This window comes from Hydractinia symbiolongicarpus, chromosome 8 (assembly GCF_029227915.1).
Source record: "Hydractinia symbiolongicarpus strain clone_291-10 chromosome 8, HSymV2.1, whole genome shotgun sequence".
Lineage (NCBI taxonomy): Eukaryota > Metazoa > Cnidaria > Hydrozoa > Anthoathecata > Hydractiniidae > Hydractinia > Hydractinia symbiolongicarpus.
The window spans coordinates 6,737,910-6,752,236 of NC_079882.1; the positions used below are offsets into that span (position 1 = coordinate 6,737,910).

Below are 14,327 nucleotides of genomic sequence, written 5' to 3' on the forward strand. Positions count from 1 at the left end.
AATATGCTGTTGTCTGCATATTTGTATGACGTCACCAAGGAAACCCCCAGCTCGGAGATCTGTAGACAGTTGTGTGACAAGTATTTTACGTGTTACTTCATTATGAAGAAATCGACGGAATAAATTGAGTTTATTTTTCATATTAATAAGACAGATTGTATCTAATTCAAATAGTTCTTGCGAAATGTTTTTACTAATCGAGATACGTTAAATAAATATTTCAGTGCGGATCGTGCCTGAATTTCGAGCTTAAGTTGTGAAGACGCCGGAAGTGAACAAAACTCGAGCCCATATGGAGTTTTGGGATGATGATTGATTTGTAAAGTGTTATGATGCTAAAGGGGTGACAGAAACGAATACCAGCGTTTATAAGTGTGTCGGTAGCAGCCCACATTTCACAGAGTCTATGATTTTTTTGCGATTGACTAAGCTCAAGGTGTGATTTATGCATGGTCCATACAAAACCAAGATGTTTAAGAGAGTCAGTAGGATATATTGGGTTACCATCGAGGATTATAAAAGGATTTTGTAATGGAGGTTTTCCAGAGATAACGAATTCCGTCTTTTTAGTATTGAATTAAATTAGATGATTATAGCCATACTTTACACAGCAGTCTATCATTTTCTGCAATCCAGAGAGAGTGGCGCTCATCAGAATAATATCATCTGCATAGGACACAATGCCAGTAAATTTTCCGTACAGCTTTGTCCCTATATTTAACGATTGAATTTCGCGTAGAAGTTGTTCTGAATAAATGTTATATAAATAAGGTGACAATAGCGACCCTTGACGTACTCCTTGGGATAGCTTGAAAATTCGAGAAGTCTCACCTTGATAAGTCACAAAAGCGGTTCCATTTGAGTATAAATTATCCAAAACTTTCACAACATGAGGAGGTAGACGACTGTCATCTATAAGTTTTGAAAAAAGAGAATTCCAGTTGCAGGAATCGAAAGCTTTTTCAGCATCCAAGCTACAGACATAAATAGGAGAATTTTTATTTTCGTAATATTGAATGGTCTCTTTTACAATAAATTCCGCATGCCAGGTTGAAGAATTAGATTTGAAACCAAACTGAAAATCATTAGTTACTTTGAGATCTGGATATTTATGTAGAATGATAGATTCCAATACTTTTGTCAGAATAGGTATCAGACTAATCCCACGGTAGTTGTTTGGGTCAGAGAGTGATTTTTTATATGATTTCACAAGTGGTATTATAACTGAAGATGACATCAATGTAGAAATACTTTGTGAGTTCAGGATATATGTGTAGAAGTTTTTGAGCCATTTGAAAAAATTGTTGTTAGTAATGTGCTTAAAATGTTCAGCAGTTATGCCGTACTGATCGGCTGATTTACCAGAATGAATATTTTGCAATGCAGCAGATATATCATTATCACTTAAAATTGTGGTTGTCTGGTCAATATTTGTTGTAGTTGACTTCGTGTGATGCATCGGAATTTATTTTAGGAGTATTCAATAACTTGTCGAAATGAGAAGAGAATTCTTCGACAATATCTTCTTTAGTTCGTTTGTTGTTAATGGTAAAAGGTCTTGATTTTGAGCGCTTTAGTGATAGCATCTTTTACCAAAAATTTTTAGCTCTGGTACGTTTGAGTTCATCTATGTTGATATAGTATTTGCAAAGGCGTTAATTCTGTTCAAACTTCACACCCTTGCGAAAAACCTGTATTTTTCCATGCGTTAAAATGTTTTGATAAGTCATGTTTCAGTTTTGTGAGCTCGTTTGTCCACCAAGTTTTAGGTTGTTTATTTCTATTTGACACATGGGCCTGGTTGTATGCAGCAGATGAACAGTCTGGTAATGTTTGATGCAACCACTTGATTTCATTGTCAAGTCCGTAGAGTTAAATTGTTTGTCGTTGAATTTTTGTTCAATTTCAGTGTTATATGATTGTAAGAATACTCCATTCTTCCATAAAAAATTTTGGAATAAATCCACTAGTTCCATGATTGCCATGTTGTAATGTGATAGCAGAAGACGACGAACATTCGATATCAAGAGATATAGTGACTGGCAGATGATCATTAGTATTTATCGAGTCAGGTTCGGCAATATTACAGTTATTTATATATAAGTCAAAGTCGGTACGACCTGCGATGTGATCAATATAGGATGAGTGATTTAAACTATTGTGATGATACGAAAAGTTAGGACCATTTCCTGATGTTACATCGATAAGCTGTAAATTATTATATTTAAGAAAGTCCGTAAGAATTGAAGATAATGTGATTCTGATATTGTGCGAGCGTATACATGTATCGTAAATGTTGGATGGGAATGTTTGAAAATCGCCAATGATTATTACTTCACCTTCGTCACTATACTGATGTTTTATACTTGATATCACTCCAAGTTGTTCCCTATATACATCCGCAGAGTGTGAGTTCTGTGAGCATGGTAGGTAAACCCCAATTAGAATGAACAATTCTCCTCCAATTTTATATTTAATCGCTAAAATGTGTTGGTTTTCGTACAGTAATTCAACATTAGTGTTGCTGCTGTTTTTTAAAATAAAATATGTTCCAGCAAAAGGTCTTTCATTTCGGTGTTTGGTAGCTTCATTAAATATCAACGTTGAGAAAACGGGTAACAATTGAGACAAAAGAGATGCTTCATCCTTGAAGAACCTAAAGGCACGTACGCATACCGTTCTTGTTTAGCAAATAGACTAGCATTTGTTAATTTCTCGATCTTTGATAACACGTTTTCAGCTTTATTTGTTGTTTTAAGGCATGCACAACTTTTTTGTTGTTTCCTCAAATGTGCCCTACCAACACATTTTTCGATTTAGTAATTAAAGAAGGCAACATTAGATGGTAGCTTTGTGGTAGAGCTTTTGCTTCCAGTGCGGGAGGTTTAGGTTCAAAACCTGGCCGAGTCATGCCAGAGACTATAAAAGTGTGAATCTGTCCTTTCTGCTTAGCGCTCACATGAGAATAGCATTGATATCTTAGGCGGTTGTCCAGTTCAGCGATTGCTGTACTTGCACGACATTCGTTGCTCAAATGGAAACTTTAAATGCGTTAGGATTTTTCCAAGAGGGATCGCAGGACCCTCTATGAAAGCAATACCAATATGAACTGAAAAGGCTACCCTGTGTAAATAATTTCAATAATAATAAAAATAAATAATAATGGTAACAAATGCATTAACGTGTTCGCTGGAAATTTCTTAATTTCTTGTTCTCGTGGATATCTTTAGAAGAGACTGCCTGTTAGGGCAGTAGGTTGCAACTTCGTTAATTCCAGCCTCTATTTGGCAATTTTCACACGTGTTGACCGTACGATCGTTTACTGCGCATGCATGCGGTACAAATATATGCAAATTTGACAAACCAGTACTGTTCGTACATAGAGTAATACCAGAATTGTATCATCATGCTTATTTTGGGGACTGTTTCGTCCTAATTAGAAAATTTCAAGGCAAATTTTTTTTAAAATGAGATGCATTTTATAAACTAATATCCTACTAGCTAATATTTATAAACAATATCCAAGGCTGTGCCTTTTTGACTCTAGTCTCTTCACCTTTCCTTCTGTCTCCCTAATCTCGCTATTGTTGAAAATCATCTTGATTCGTAATAGTCTCAGGATTCTACGCAAGATTTAAAGTGGACGTTTTGTCCTCTTCGTTCTCGCTCTGCAAAAGGCTCCGTTAAAGAAGTCTTTGTTAAAAGGCTCTCGGCTTCATGCATAACATTCTCAAGGAGCAACATCATCTCCAAATCCCCGAGCTGTCCTGCACTTGATCGCAACTGTTCACAACTTTTTTAGCCATGACCTTGCTGCCTATATTGCGCAATGTATACTTCGTGAACAATATGGCCTGTATGCGTTTTATGTGCAGCTTCTGTTTTATCACACTGATTGATCGAAATTCGCCGTTTTTTATCTATATCATTGCAAAGGAGCTAGCTACTCCGTTGCATCCCCAACTCTCCCCCTAGACGTTCGTAGAGATTGTCGATCTTCAACCTGTTTAGTTTCTTCCAAAGGTCTTTTCCTTACCTTTCTCCTCATCTACGTCGACCTTGTTATACTTAGATGTTCGGGCCTACTAAAGGTACCTGGATTGTCCTGATGATAAATATATTCATCTGGTGTGAACTTTTCACCTTCAAAAACATGATAATTGGAATTTTATTTTACCTACATAAATAAATGATAAGGAACATATTCGGTAATCAATTTAAACATAAAGAGATCAACAAGGTCAGCCATACTCCATCTACAATTAACCAAAACGAAGACCTTTTTGTAGACGTAGTAGTATGTAGCGCAGGTCAAAATAGTAGTAGTATGTAGCGCAGGTCAAAATAGTCATAGTTTAAAAGTCTGACTAGAACGAGCACGAAAAGAACCATCGTAAACAGCATTGACAAGATTATCATGCACAACCAGAGCATCCGTCTGGATGGCAACCTGGTCCAGGTCATCGATGATAGTAACATCCTTGCCGTATACCGAAACTGAAGTTTGAGCGTGAGAATAACCATGGTGTGTCAATTTGAAGGATCAAAGATGATTATGTAGGTACAAAGGAAGAAAAGGCGATAGTCGCGGCTTAAGCAATATCTTTTATTATCAATATCTTGTATTGTTTTAGCTTACTAGGAATCCTCTGTTCTACCATCCAGGGCGACATGATCGATTACAGTTTGTTCTGCATTTTGTTTCATATGGAATGTAATCAAAGATGGTGTCACACCTGCTCCAGGTTCAACAGCCGCCAAGCCTGCGGGTGCAACATATAACATTACCAATACTGCACTGGAATTTGACATGGCAAGATAAATCATGAAGGCCTTACAAGTGCTATAGTATCACGGTATAGCCGTTTGGCGCTATCCTTTAAAACTTACAAAGACACTAGCTACAATTTACAGATAAATACTGCTGCAAAGTCTCTAAAGGGTGTTCTCTTATATCCTGCGAAATTTAACCATACGCTGGTGTTAACGAGGAATTCTATAACCCTAAGACTGAGAATATCACATTAAAACGTGGAAGGTAATCCAAATAAATGGTACAGGTCATAGCGTACTCCCTAAGTATCATTTCGAGCTGTCACTATCTTTGGGAGTCACAAAGGTTTTGGAGTACGCTCTATTTGCAGATTTTCGATCGCTGAACGACACAAACTTTCATGGGTCTGGTAGATCTTTCTGATTAATCCAAAGGACTATCTCCTCGATTGGATAGGGGAATTGTTGTCACTCTTAGGAGGAGAGAAGACACTCTTTATCAAAGAAGGTCTTGTATGAAAAAGTAGCGAGTTGGTCGTATCAATTTTTTGCGACGACCAACTCCAGATAGTGGGCTGGAATCACAGTGCCGGTTACGGAAAAGAGGGCGAAATTATTTTGCGGCCACAAATACGAATTCGTAGCATCGATCTTGTCAAATATCTAAAAAAATACACGATACCTAATTTATGGTCGCAAACATTTCCAGCCCTAAATAGGGAATTCATGATCGCAAATATTTTCAGGCCTCGTTTCCCTAAGCAAAGTGAAAAAATAAATTTTTGTGACCATCTCTAGAGAGGGTTATCGCAATTACAGTGCCAATGTAAAAAGGGGGACTTCACACATTTGCGAATAAAACTTTTTTTTTCAAAATTTTTTTTTTCAAGATTGTTTTTTACCCTTCTGCCCCAGCATAGTCTTAAAAACGCAGGTAGTTGTTGCTGAAGCTAGTCGACCTTGTAAGGCAACGAAAGCATAGTCCATGGTTACTCACTCAGTCCTATACGACCTTTTCCAAGAATCTTCGAAAACAGAAAATACAGAAGATAAATTATGACAAAAAGGGTGAACTACGCGCGTCCTTGTCCCATTTCTTCATCTCAGTTTGCTAAGTATCTGTCCACACAAATTCAAATCCGTGCCCACATCTTTCACGGTGCACCTCAGCACTTAACACAAAATGATTCTGGAAAGCTCTCCATTTTTTTCAACTGTTTGACTAGGGTGGTTTTTTTCTTATGAGCTAAATTTAGTTATGTTTTATTTTAGCACAGGACAGGGTAATGCAATACAAAAAACTTTTTTTCCCTACAGACTGCTTACCGTAAGCCTTTAATCTTAAAAACTTTAATCAACTTTTGTGAATGTTGTCAACCTCTACCAATGGACTTTTTTTTACTTTAGACATCAGGGGACAATGAAAAAGGGTAAGAATAGAAAGCCATGAATTAATTTTCGCGGATAATTTTTTGTGCAAATTTCATAGAATTTTCATGAATAATGTAAAAATGGTATCAAATATTTTATGAATCATTCATATATTCTTTTATAATCCTTGATGATTTTGCTGATAACGTTTGTTTTTTAATCACGCCCCAAGGAAAGGGATTTATTAAAACAACCTCCCCTGCGGTCAAGGTAAGAACAATTTTGGCTTCGCTTTTAAATAGGGCTCATTTTCGTTGTCGACAAAATTTAGCACAGTAAACTAAAATAAGGCTAATTTTAAAATCCTGATTCTGTCATCTTACATTAAAAACTAAAATTTTCGGCTGAAAAACTTCGGCGGAAAATTTTCGGACATAATTTCTTATCTCAGCGGAAAAATTTTCGGCCAATTTATAAAGGCAAAAAATGTCAAATTTCAAAAGTAATGGTTACGGGAAATGACACAAATATATGCTATAAGCATTTATAGTGTACATTTATTCAATCAAGGTCTAAAAAAGGGTCTTCAGGATCCAACTTTGAGCCTCAGCGAAATGCGAAAATAACAAAAATAATAAGTTCAAAAACTGCATATTTTAATGGTTTTCGATTACCGTATATATAACTTCTATGCACGGGTCCTTTTTTCAAAAAATTAAAAAAAACAAAATGTTAGGACATAAAAAAAACTTTGGACAAATTTTGGACAGAAAAATTATCGGACAACAAAAATCCGAAAGTTTTTCCGTCCGAAAAATTTTCATTCCTAATGTAGTACTGTTTTAGGATAAAGTGGATCTTACAATTAAAGAAATGCTATTTTTTTGGAAATTCGGAACAAAAAACAGCTGAACACATGACAGCAATAATCATTGTTTTGTCACATAAATGTTTTTAGACTAAAATTGATTTATAAATTTTTAAAATATTTTGTTTTCGACGAGTAAAGTAAAAAAACATACTTCGTAGTCCAAAATTGGCCAAATAATAAAAAAAAGTACTTTGTAGTAAAAATTTCATGCATTCTTTCTTTAAACTATGTAAGAAATTAAAGTTAACATTTTCTGATATTCGAATTTGGTAATTCGAACAACATGCTTTATTCTCTCACAATGTCGTTTGTATAAAATTCATAAGGGTGTGATTTTCCAAGCTATGTTGTTGATCTTGTTGATTTAGAAAACATGCTTTATTCTCTCACAATGTCGTTTGTATAAAATTTGTATAGAAAACGCCAAAAAAAACTTATGGTCAGGCAGTTGATGACAACAGAAATCGGAATATAATATTTTTTTTTTTGCATTTTAAATATAACATCCAGCAATGAAGCTGATCAAATACACAATAACTAAGAAAATATACTCATGCAAAAGATATGTTAAAAAAAGGCAACCAACATACAAAGATTATATAAAGACAATTACTAAAGTTGATCAAATCAAGGCTTTACGGTTCAGTTTATTTATTGTTTTCGGCCACTACTTTTTTGTCATCATGCATCAATTTCACAGTGAAATTTAACCTCCTTCCTCTCAATTTGCACCATATATTGTGATCAGTCATACCAAGAATTTGTGCAGCAGCTAATGCAGCACCTTCTGTATCAACAATGGTTGTACAACCCAAGCCTGACGGAAGACGCAAGGAAGACCAAATATCTTGAGAACCCCAATCTGCTTTAATGGGTGGACAATTTATAACTGGGTATGAAGTATTTCCAGCTAATACAGGCCCAAGTCCGTTACTTCGTCCAGCAACTGCTATAAATACAGTTGGAATGCTATGGCTTTCATAATAATGCAAAATACGAAGTGTTTCTTCTGAACCTTTATGGGCAGATGATACACGAACGTCAGAAGGTACCCCAAGAGTTTTTAAATAGTTTGCAATTTTCGTACAATGTGGAGTATCACTTGATGAACCCATCAATATGACAGCCCGAGCACTTGGCTTACTGCTGAATTTTTTAGCTTCCTCTGCCACCCAAGCATAATTTTTCTTAATTTCAACCATAGCTTCTGATGTGACTTCCTTTAAGTTTCTGTAAACTTGCTTATCTCTCATTAGTCGCTTATCGCCAGCTGGCCATAATCGCCAAGAGTCATTATCAATAACATCTGCAAGTACAACTTCCTTTGTTGCTTTAGTAATCCCAAATTCTACCTTCATATCAACCAAAACACAGTTCCTTGAAGCCCATGCTTTTTCCAAAATTTGAAAGCATGCAAGAGCCACCTCTGTAATTTCATTTAATTCATGCTCCCCAATTATGACTCCTGAACCTGAAAGTTTTGCTGATAGAATCTGCTCTCTTGACCACTGGGGATCATGATTTGCATCATCCTTGAAGAAATATTCCATCTTTGGTTCTGGAAAACGATAGCCTTCCTCCACACCAGGGTTTCTCCGCAAATACGATCCAGTAATTAATCTGCGTGTTACAACTTCCAATGGAATCATGTCACAATGCTCCACAATACATTCAGTTTCAGATAACGACTTGTGGAAGTGGGTTCGAACACCAGATTGATTTAGAAATTCAAATACAGCACCATTAGTCGCATTGCTCAATGCCCCCTTACCTTCTAGTATATCCTTTCGTGCTCCATCTCCACAAGTTATCTGATCTTTGGATTGAAGCAAAACGTACTTTCCATTTTCATATTCTGGCAGATTGTAAACAACTTTAGTTTTACCTTCAATCACAACATTTTCTTGATCGGAACTGTTCACAACTTTTTTAGCCATGACCTTGCTGCCTATATTGCGCAATGTATACTTCGTGAACAATATGGCCTGTATGCGTTTTATGTGCAGCTTCTGTTTTATCACACTGATTGATCGAAATTCGCCGTTTTTTATCTATATCATTGCAAAGGAGCTAGCTACTCCGTTGCATCCCCAACTCTCCCCCTAGACGTTCGTAGAGATTGTCGATCTTCAACCTGTTTAGTTTCTTCCAAAGGTCACTTCCTTACCTTTCTCCTCATCTACGTCGACCTTGTTATACTTAGATGTTCGGGCCTACTAAAGGTACCTGGATTGTCCTGATGATAAATATATTCATCTGGTGTGAACTTTTCACCTTCAAAAACATGATAATTGGAATTTTATTTTACCTACATAAATAAATGATAAGGAACATATTCGGTAATCAATTTAAACATAAAGAGATCAACAAGGTCAGCCATACTCCATCTACAATTAACCAAAACGAAGACCTTTTTGTAGACGTAGTAGTATGTAGCGCAGGTCAAAATAGTAGTAGTATGTAGCGCAGGTCAAAATAGTCATAGTTTAAAAGTCTGACTAGAACGAGCACGAAAAGAACCATCGTAAACAGCATTGACAAGATTATCATGCACAACCAGAGCATCCGTCTGGATGGCAACCTGGTCCAGGTCATCGATGATAGTAAAATCCTTGCCGTATACCGAAACTGAAGTTTGAGCGTGAGAATAACCATGGTGTGTCAATTTGAAGGATCAAAGATGATTATGTAGGTACAAAGGAAGAAAAGGCGATAGTCGCGGCTTAAGCAATATCTTTTATTATCAATATCTTGTATTGTTTTAGCTTACTAGGAATCCTCTGTTCTACCATCCAGGGCGACATGATCGATTACAGTTTGTTCTGCATTTTGTTTCATATGGAATGTAATCAAAGATGGTGTCACACCTGCTCCAGGTTCAACAGCCGCCAAGCCTGCGGGTGCAACATATAACATTACCAATACTGCACTGGAATTTGACATGGCAAGATAAATCATGAAGGCCTTACAAGTGCTATAGTATCACGGTATAGCCGTTTGGCGCTATCCTTTAAAACTTACAAAGACACTAGCTACAATTTACAGATAAATACTGCTGCAAAGTCTCTAAAGGGTGTTCTCTTATATCCTGCGAAATTTAACCATACGCTGGTGTTAACGAGGAATTCTATAACCCTAAGACTGAGAATATCACATTAAAACGTGGAAGGTAATCCAAATAAATGGTACAGGTCATAGCGTACTCCCTAAGTATCATTTCGAGCTGTCACTATCTTTGGGAGTCACAAAGGTTTTGGAGTACGCTCTATTTGCAGATTTTCGATCGCTGAACGACACAAACTTTCATGGGTCTGGTAGATCTTTCTGATTAATCCAAAGGACTATCTCCTCGATTGGATAGGGGAATTGTTGTCACTCTTAGGAGGAGAGAAGACACTCTTTATCAAAGAAGGTCTTGTATGAAAAAGTAGCGAGTTGGTCGTATCAATTTTTTGCGACGACCAACTCCAGATAGTGGGCTGGAATCACAGTGCCGGTTACGGAAAAGAGGGCGAAATTATTTTGCGGCCACAAATACGAATTCGTAGCATCGATCTTGTCAAATATCTAAAAAAATACACGATACCTAATTTATGGTCGCAAACATTTCCAGCCCTAAATAGGGAATTCATGATCGCAAATATTTTCAGGCCTCGTTTCCCTAAGCAAAGTGAAAAAATAAATTTTTGTGACCATCTCTAGAGAGGGTTATCGCAATTACAGTGCCAATGTAAAAAGGGGGACTTCACACATTTGCGAATAAAACTTTTTTTTTCAAAATTTTTTTTTTCAAGATTGTTTTTTACCCTTCTGCCCCAGCATAGTCTTAAAAACGCAGGTAGTTGTTGCTGAAGCTAGTCGACCTTGTAAGGCAACGAAAGCATAGTCCATGGTTACTCACTCAGTCCTATACGACCTTTTCCAAGAATCTTCGAAAACAGAAAATACAGAAGATAAATTATGACAAAAAGGGTGAACTACGCGCGTCCTTGTCCCATTTCTTCATCTCAGTTTGCTAAGTATCTGTCCACACAAATTCAAATCCGTGCCCACATCTTTCACGGTGCACCTCAGCACTTAACACAAAATGATTCTGGAAAGCTCTCCATTTTTTTCAACTGTTTGACTAGGGTGGTTTTTTTCTTATGAGCTAAATTTAGTTATGTTTTATTTTAGCACAGGACAGGGTAATGCAATACAAAAAACTTTTTTTCCCTACAGACTGCTTACCGTAAGCCTTTAATCTTAAAAACTTTAATCAACTTTTGTGAATGTTGTCAACCTCTACCAATGGACTTTTTTTTACTTTAGACATCAGGGGACAATGAAAAAGGGTAAGAATAGAAAGCCATGAATTAATTTTCGCGGATAATTTTTTGTGCAAATTTCATAGAATTTTCATGAATAATGTAAAAATGGTATCAAATATTTTATGAATCATTCATATATTCTTTTATAATCCTTGATGATTTTGCTGATAACGTTTGTTTTTTAATCACGCCCCAAGGAAAGGGATTTATTAAAACAACCTCCCCTGCGGTCAAGGTAAGAACAATTTTGGCTTCGCTTTTAAATAGGGCTCATTTTCGTTGTCGACAAAATTTAGCACAGTAAACTAAAATAAGGCTAATTTTAAAATCCTGATTCTGTCATCTTACATTAAAAACTAAAATTTTCGGCTGAAAAACTTCGGCGGAAAATTTTCGGACATAATTTCTTATCTCAGCGGAAAAATTTTCGGCCAATTTATAAAGGCAAAAAATGTCAAATTTCAAAAGTAATGGTTACGGGAAATGACACAAATATATGCTATAAGCATTTATAGTGTACATTTATTCAATCAAGGTCTAAAAAAGGGTCTTCAGGATCCAACTTTGAGCCTCAGCGAAATGCGAAAATAACAAAAATAATAAGTTCAAAAACTGCATATTTTAATGGTTTTCGATTACCGTATATATAACTTCTATGCACGGGTCCTTTTTTCAAAAAATTAAAAAAAACAAAATGTTAGGACATAAAAAAAACTTTGGACAAATTTTGGACAGAAAAATTATCGGACAACAAAAATCCGAAAGTTTTTCCGTCCGAAAAATTTTCATTCCTAATGTAGTACTGTTTTAGGATAAAGTGGATCTTACAATTAAAGAAATGCTATTTTTTTGGAAATTCGGAACAAAAAACAGCTGAACACATGACAGCAATAATCATTGTTTTGTCACATAAATGTTTTTAGACTAAAATTGATTTATAAATTTTTAAAATATTTTGTTTTCGACGAGTAAAGTAAAAAAACATACTTCGTAGTCCAAAATTGGCCAAATAATAAAAAAAAGTACTTTGTAGTAAAAATTTCATGCATTCTTTCTTTAAACTATGTAAGAAATTAAAGTTAACATTTTCTGATATTCGAATTTGGTAATTCGAACAACATGCTTTATTCTCTCACAATGTCGTTTGTATAAAATTCATAAGGGTGTGATTTTCCAAGCTATGTTGTTGATCTTGTTGATTTAGAAAACATGCTTTATTCTCTCACAATGTCGTTTGTATAAAATTTGTATAGAAAACGCCAAAAAAAACTTATGGTCAGGCAGTTGATGACAACAGAAATCGGAATATAATATTTTTTTTTTTGCATTTTAAATATAACATCCAGCAATGAAGCTGATCAAATACACAATAACTAAGAAAATATACTCATGCAAAAGATATGTTAAAAAAAGGCAACCAACATACAAAGATTATATAAAGACAATTACTAAAGTTGATCAAATCAAGGCTTTACGGTTCAGTTTATTTATTGTTTTCGGCCACTACTTTTTTGTCATCATGCATCAATTTCACAGTGAAATTTAACCTCCTTCCTCTCAATTTGCACCATATATTGTGATCAGTCATACCAAGAATTTGTGCAGCAGCTAATGCAGCACCTTCTGTATCAACAATGGTTGTACAACCCAAGCCTGACGGAAGACGCAAGGAAGACCAAATATCTTGAGAACCCCAATCTGCTTTAATGGGTGGACAATTTATAACTGGGTATGAAGTATTTCCAGCTAATACAGGCCCAAGTCCGTTACTTCGTCCAGCAACTGCTATAAATACAGTTGGAATGCTATGGCTTTCATAATAATGCAAAATACGAAGTGTTTCTTCTGAACCTTTATGGGCAGATGATACACGAACGTCAGAAGGTACCCCAAGAGTTTTTAAATAGTTTGCAATTTTCGTACAATGTGGAGTATCACTTGATGAACCCATCAATATGACAGCCCGAGCACTTGGCTTACTGCTGAATTTTTTAGCTTCCTCTGCCACCCAAGCATAATTTTTCTTAATTTCAACCATAGCTTCTGATGTGACTTCCTTTAAGTTTCTGTAAACTTGCTTATCTCTCATTAGTCGCTTATCGCCAGCTGGCCATAATCGCCAAGAGTCATTATCAATAACATCTGCAAGTACAACTTCCTTTGTTGCTTTAGTAATCCCAAATTCTACCTTCATATCAACCAAAACACAGTTCCTTGAAGCCCATGCTTTTTCCAAAATTTGAAAGCATGCAAGAGCCACCTCTGTAATTTCATTTAATTCATGCTCCCCAATTATGACTCCTGAACCTGAAAGTTTTGCTGATAGAATCTGCTCTCTTGACCACTGGGGATCATGATTTGCATCATCCTTGAAGAAATATTCCATCTTTGGTTCTGGAAAACGATAGCCTTCCTCCACACCAGGGTTTCTCCGCAAATACGATCCAGTAATTAATCTGCGTGTTACAACTTCCAATGGAATCATGTCACAATGCTCCACAATACATTCAGTTTCAGATAACGACTTGTGGAAGTGGGTTCGAACACCAGATTGATTTAGAAATTCAAATACAGCACCATTAGTCGCATTGCTCAATGCCCCCTTACCTTCTAGTATATCCTTTCGTGCTCCATCTCCACAAGTTATCTGATCTTTGGATTGAAGCAAAACGTACTTTCCATTTTCATATTCTGGCAGATTGTAAACAACTTTAGTTTTACCTTCAATCACAACATTTCCGACAGCACCGTAACCTTCTAAAAATATTAGAAATAATTTAACGAATTGAAAGTATCTTTAGCTTAATGCCTTGGCATAAAAAAATAATTTACACAACCACACACCTCTGGTCCCCATAGTTAGCAGTTGTTTTGAAATAAGGATTGCTGAAGCACGTTCTCAGATATTTTAACATATTGATCAGCTGATCGTGCTCTTTTATCCAATCAAAAGAAGGACTTCAAATAGTCGACCAATAGGTTATGGCTTATTTTAAAAATTA

General features: G+C 35.9%; 2 protein-coding genes across 2 annotated transcripts; both read right to left on the reverse strand.

The window, feature by feature from the left end:
• Positions 1-7,479: 7,479 nt before the first annotated feature.
• LOC130655238 (multifunctional protein ADE2-like) lies at positions 7,480-8,967 on the reverse strand. Its single transcript, XM_057457969.1, has one exon. It carries the CDS (start codon positions 8,950-8,952, stop codon positions 7,663-7,665), a length of 1,290 nt encoding a protein of 429 aa, XP_057313952.1. The 5' UTR covers positions 8,953-8,967; the 3' UTR covers positions 7,480-7,662.
• Positions 8,968-12,625: 3,658 nt separating this feature from the next.
• LOC130654877 (multifunctional protein ADE2-like) lies at positions 12,626-14,291 on the reverse strand. The gene is made up of 2 exons (XM_057457523.1): positions 14,170-14,291; positions 12,626-14,082 (listed from the first exon to the last, which is right to left on the reverse strand). Exons 1-2 carry the CDS (start codon positions 14,180-14,182, stop codon positions 12,809-12,811), a joined length of 1,287 nt encoding a protein of 428 aa, XP_057313506.1. The 5' UTR covers positions 14,183-14,291; the 3' UTR covers positions 12,626-12,808.
• Positions 14,292-14,327: the final 36 nt, after the last annotated feature.

What these genes read in the sequence shown, in the direction of transcription:
- LOC130655238 (XM_057457969.1), bottom strand. Translation starts at nt 8,952, where the DNA reads ATGGCTAAAAAAGTTGTGAACAGTTCCGATCAAGAAAATGTTGTGATT.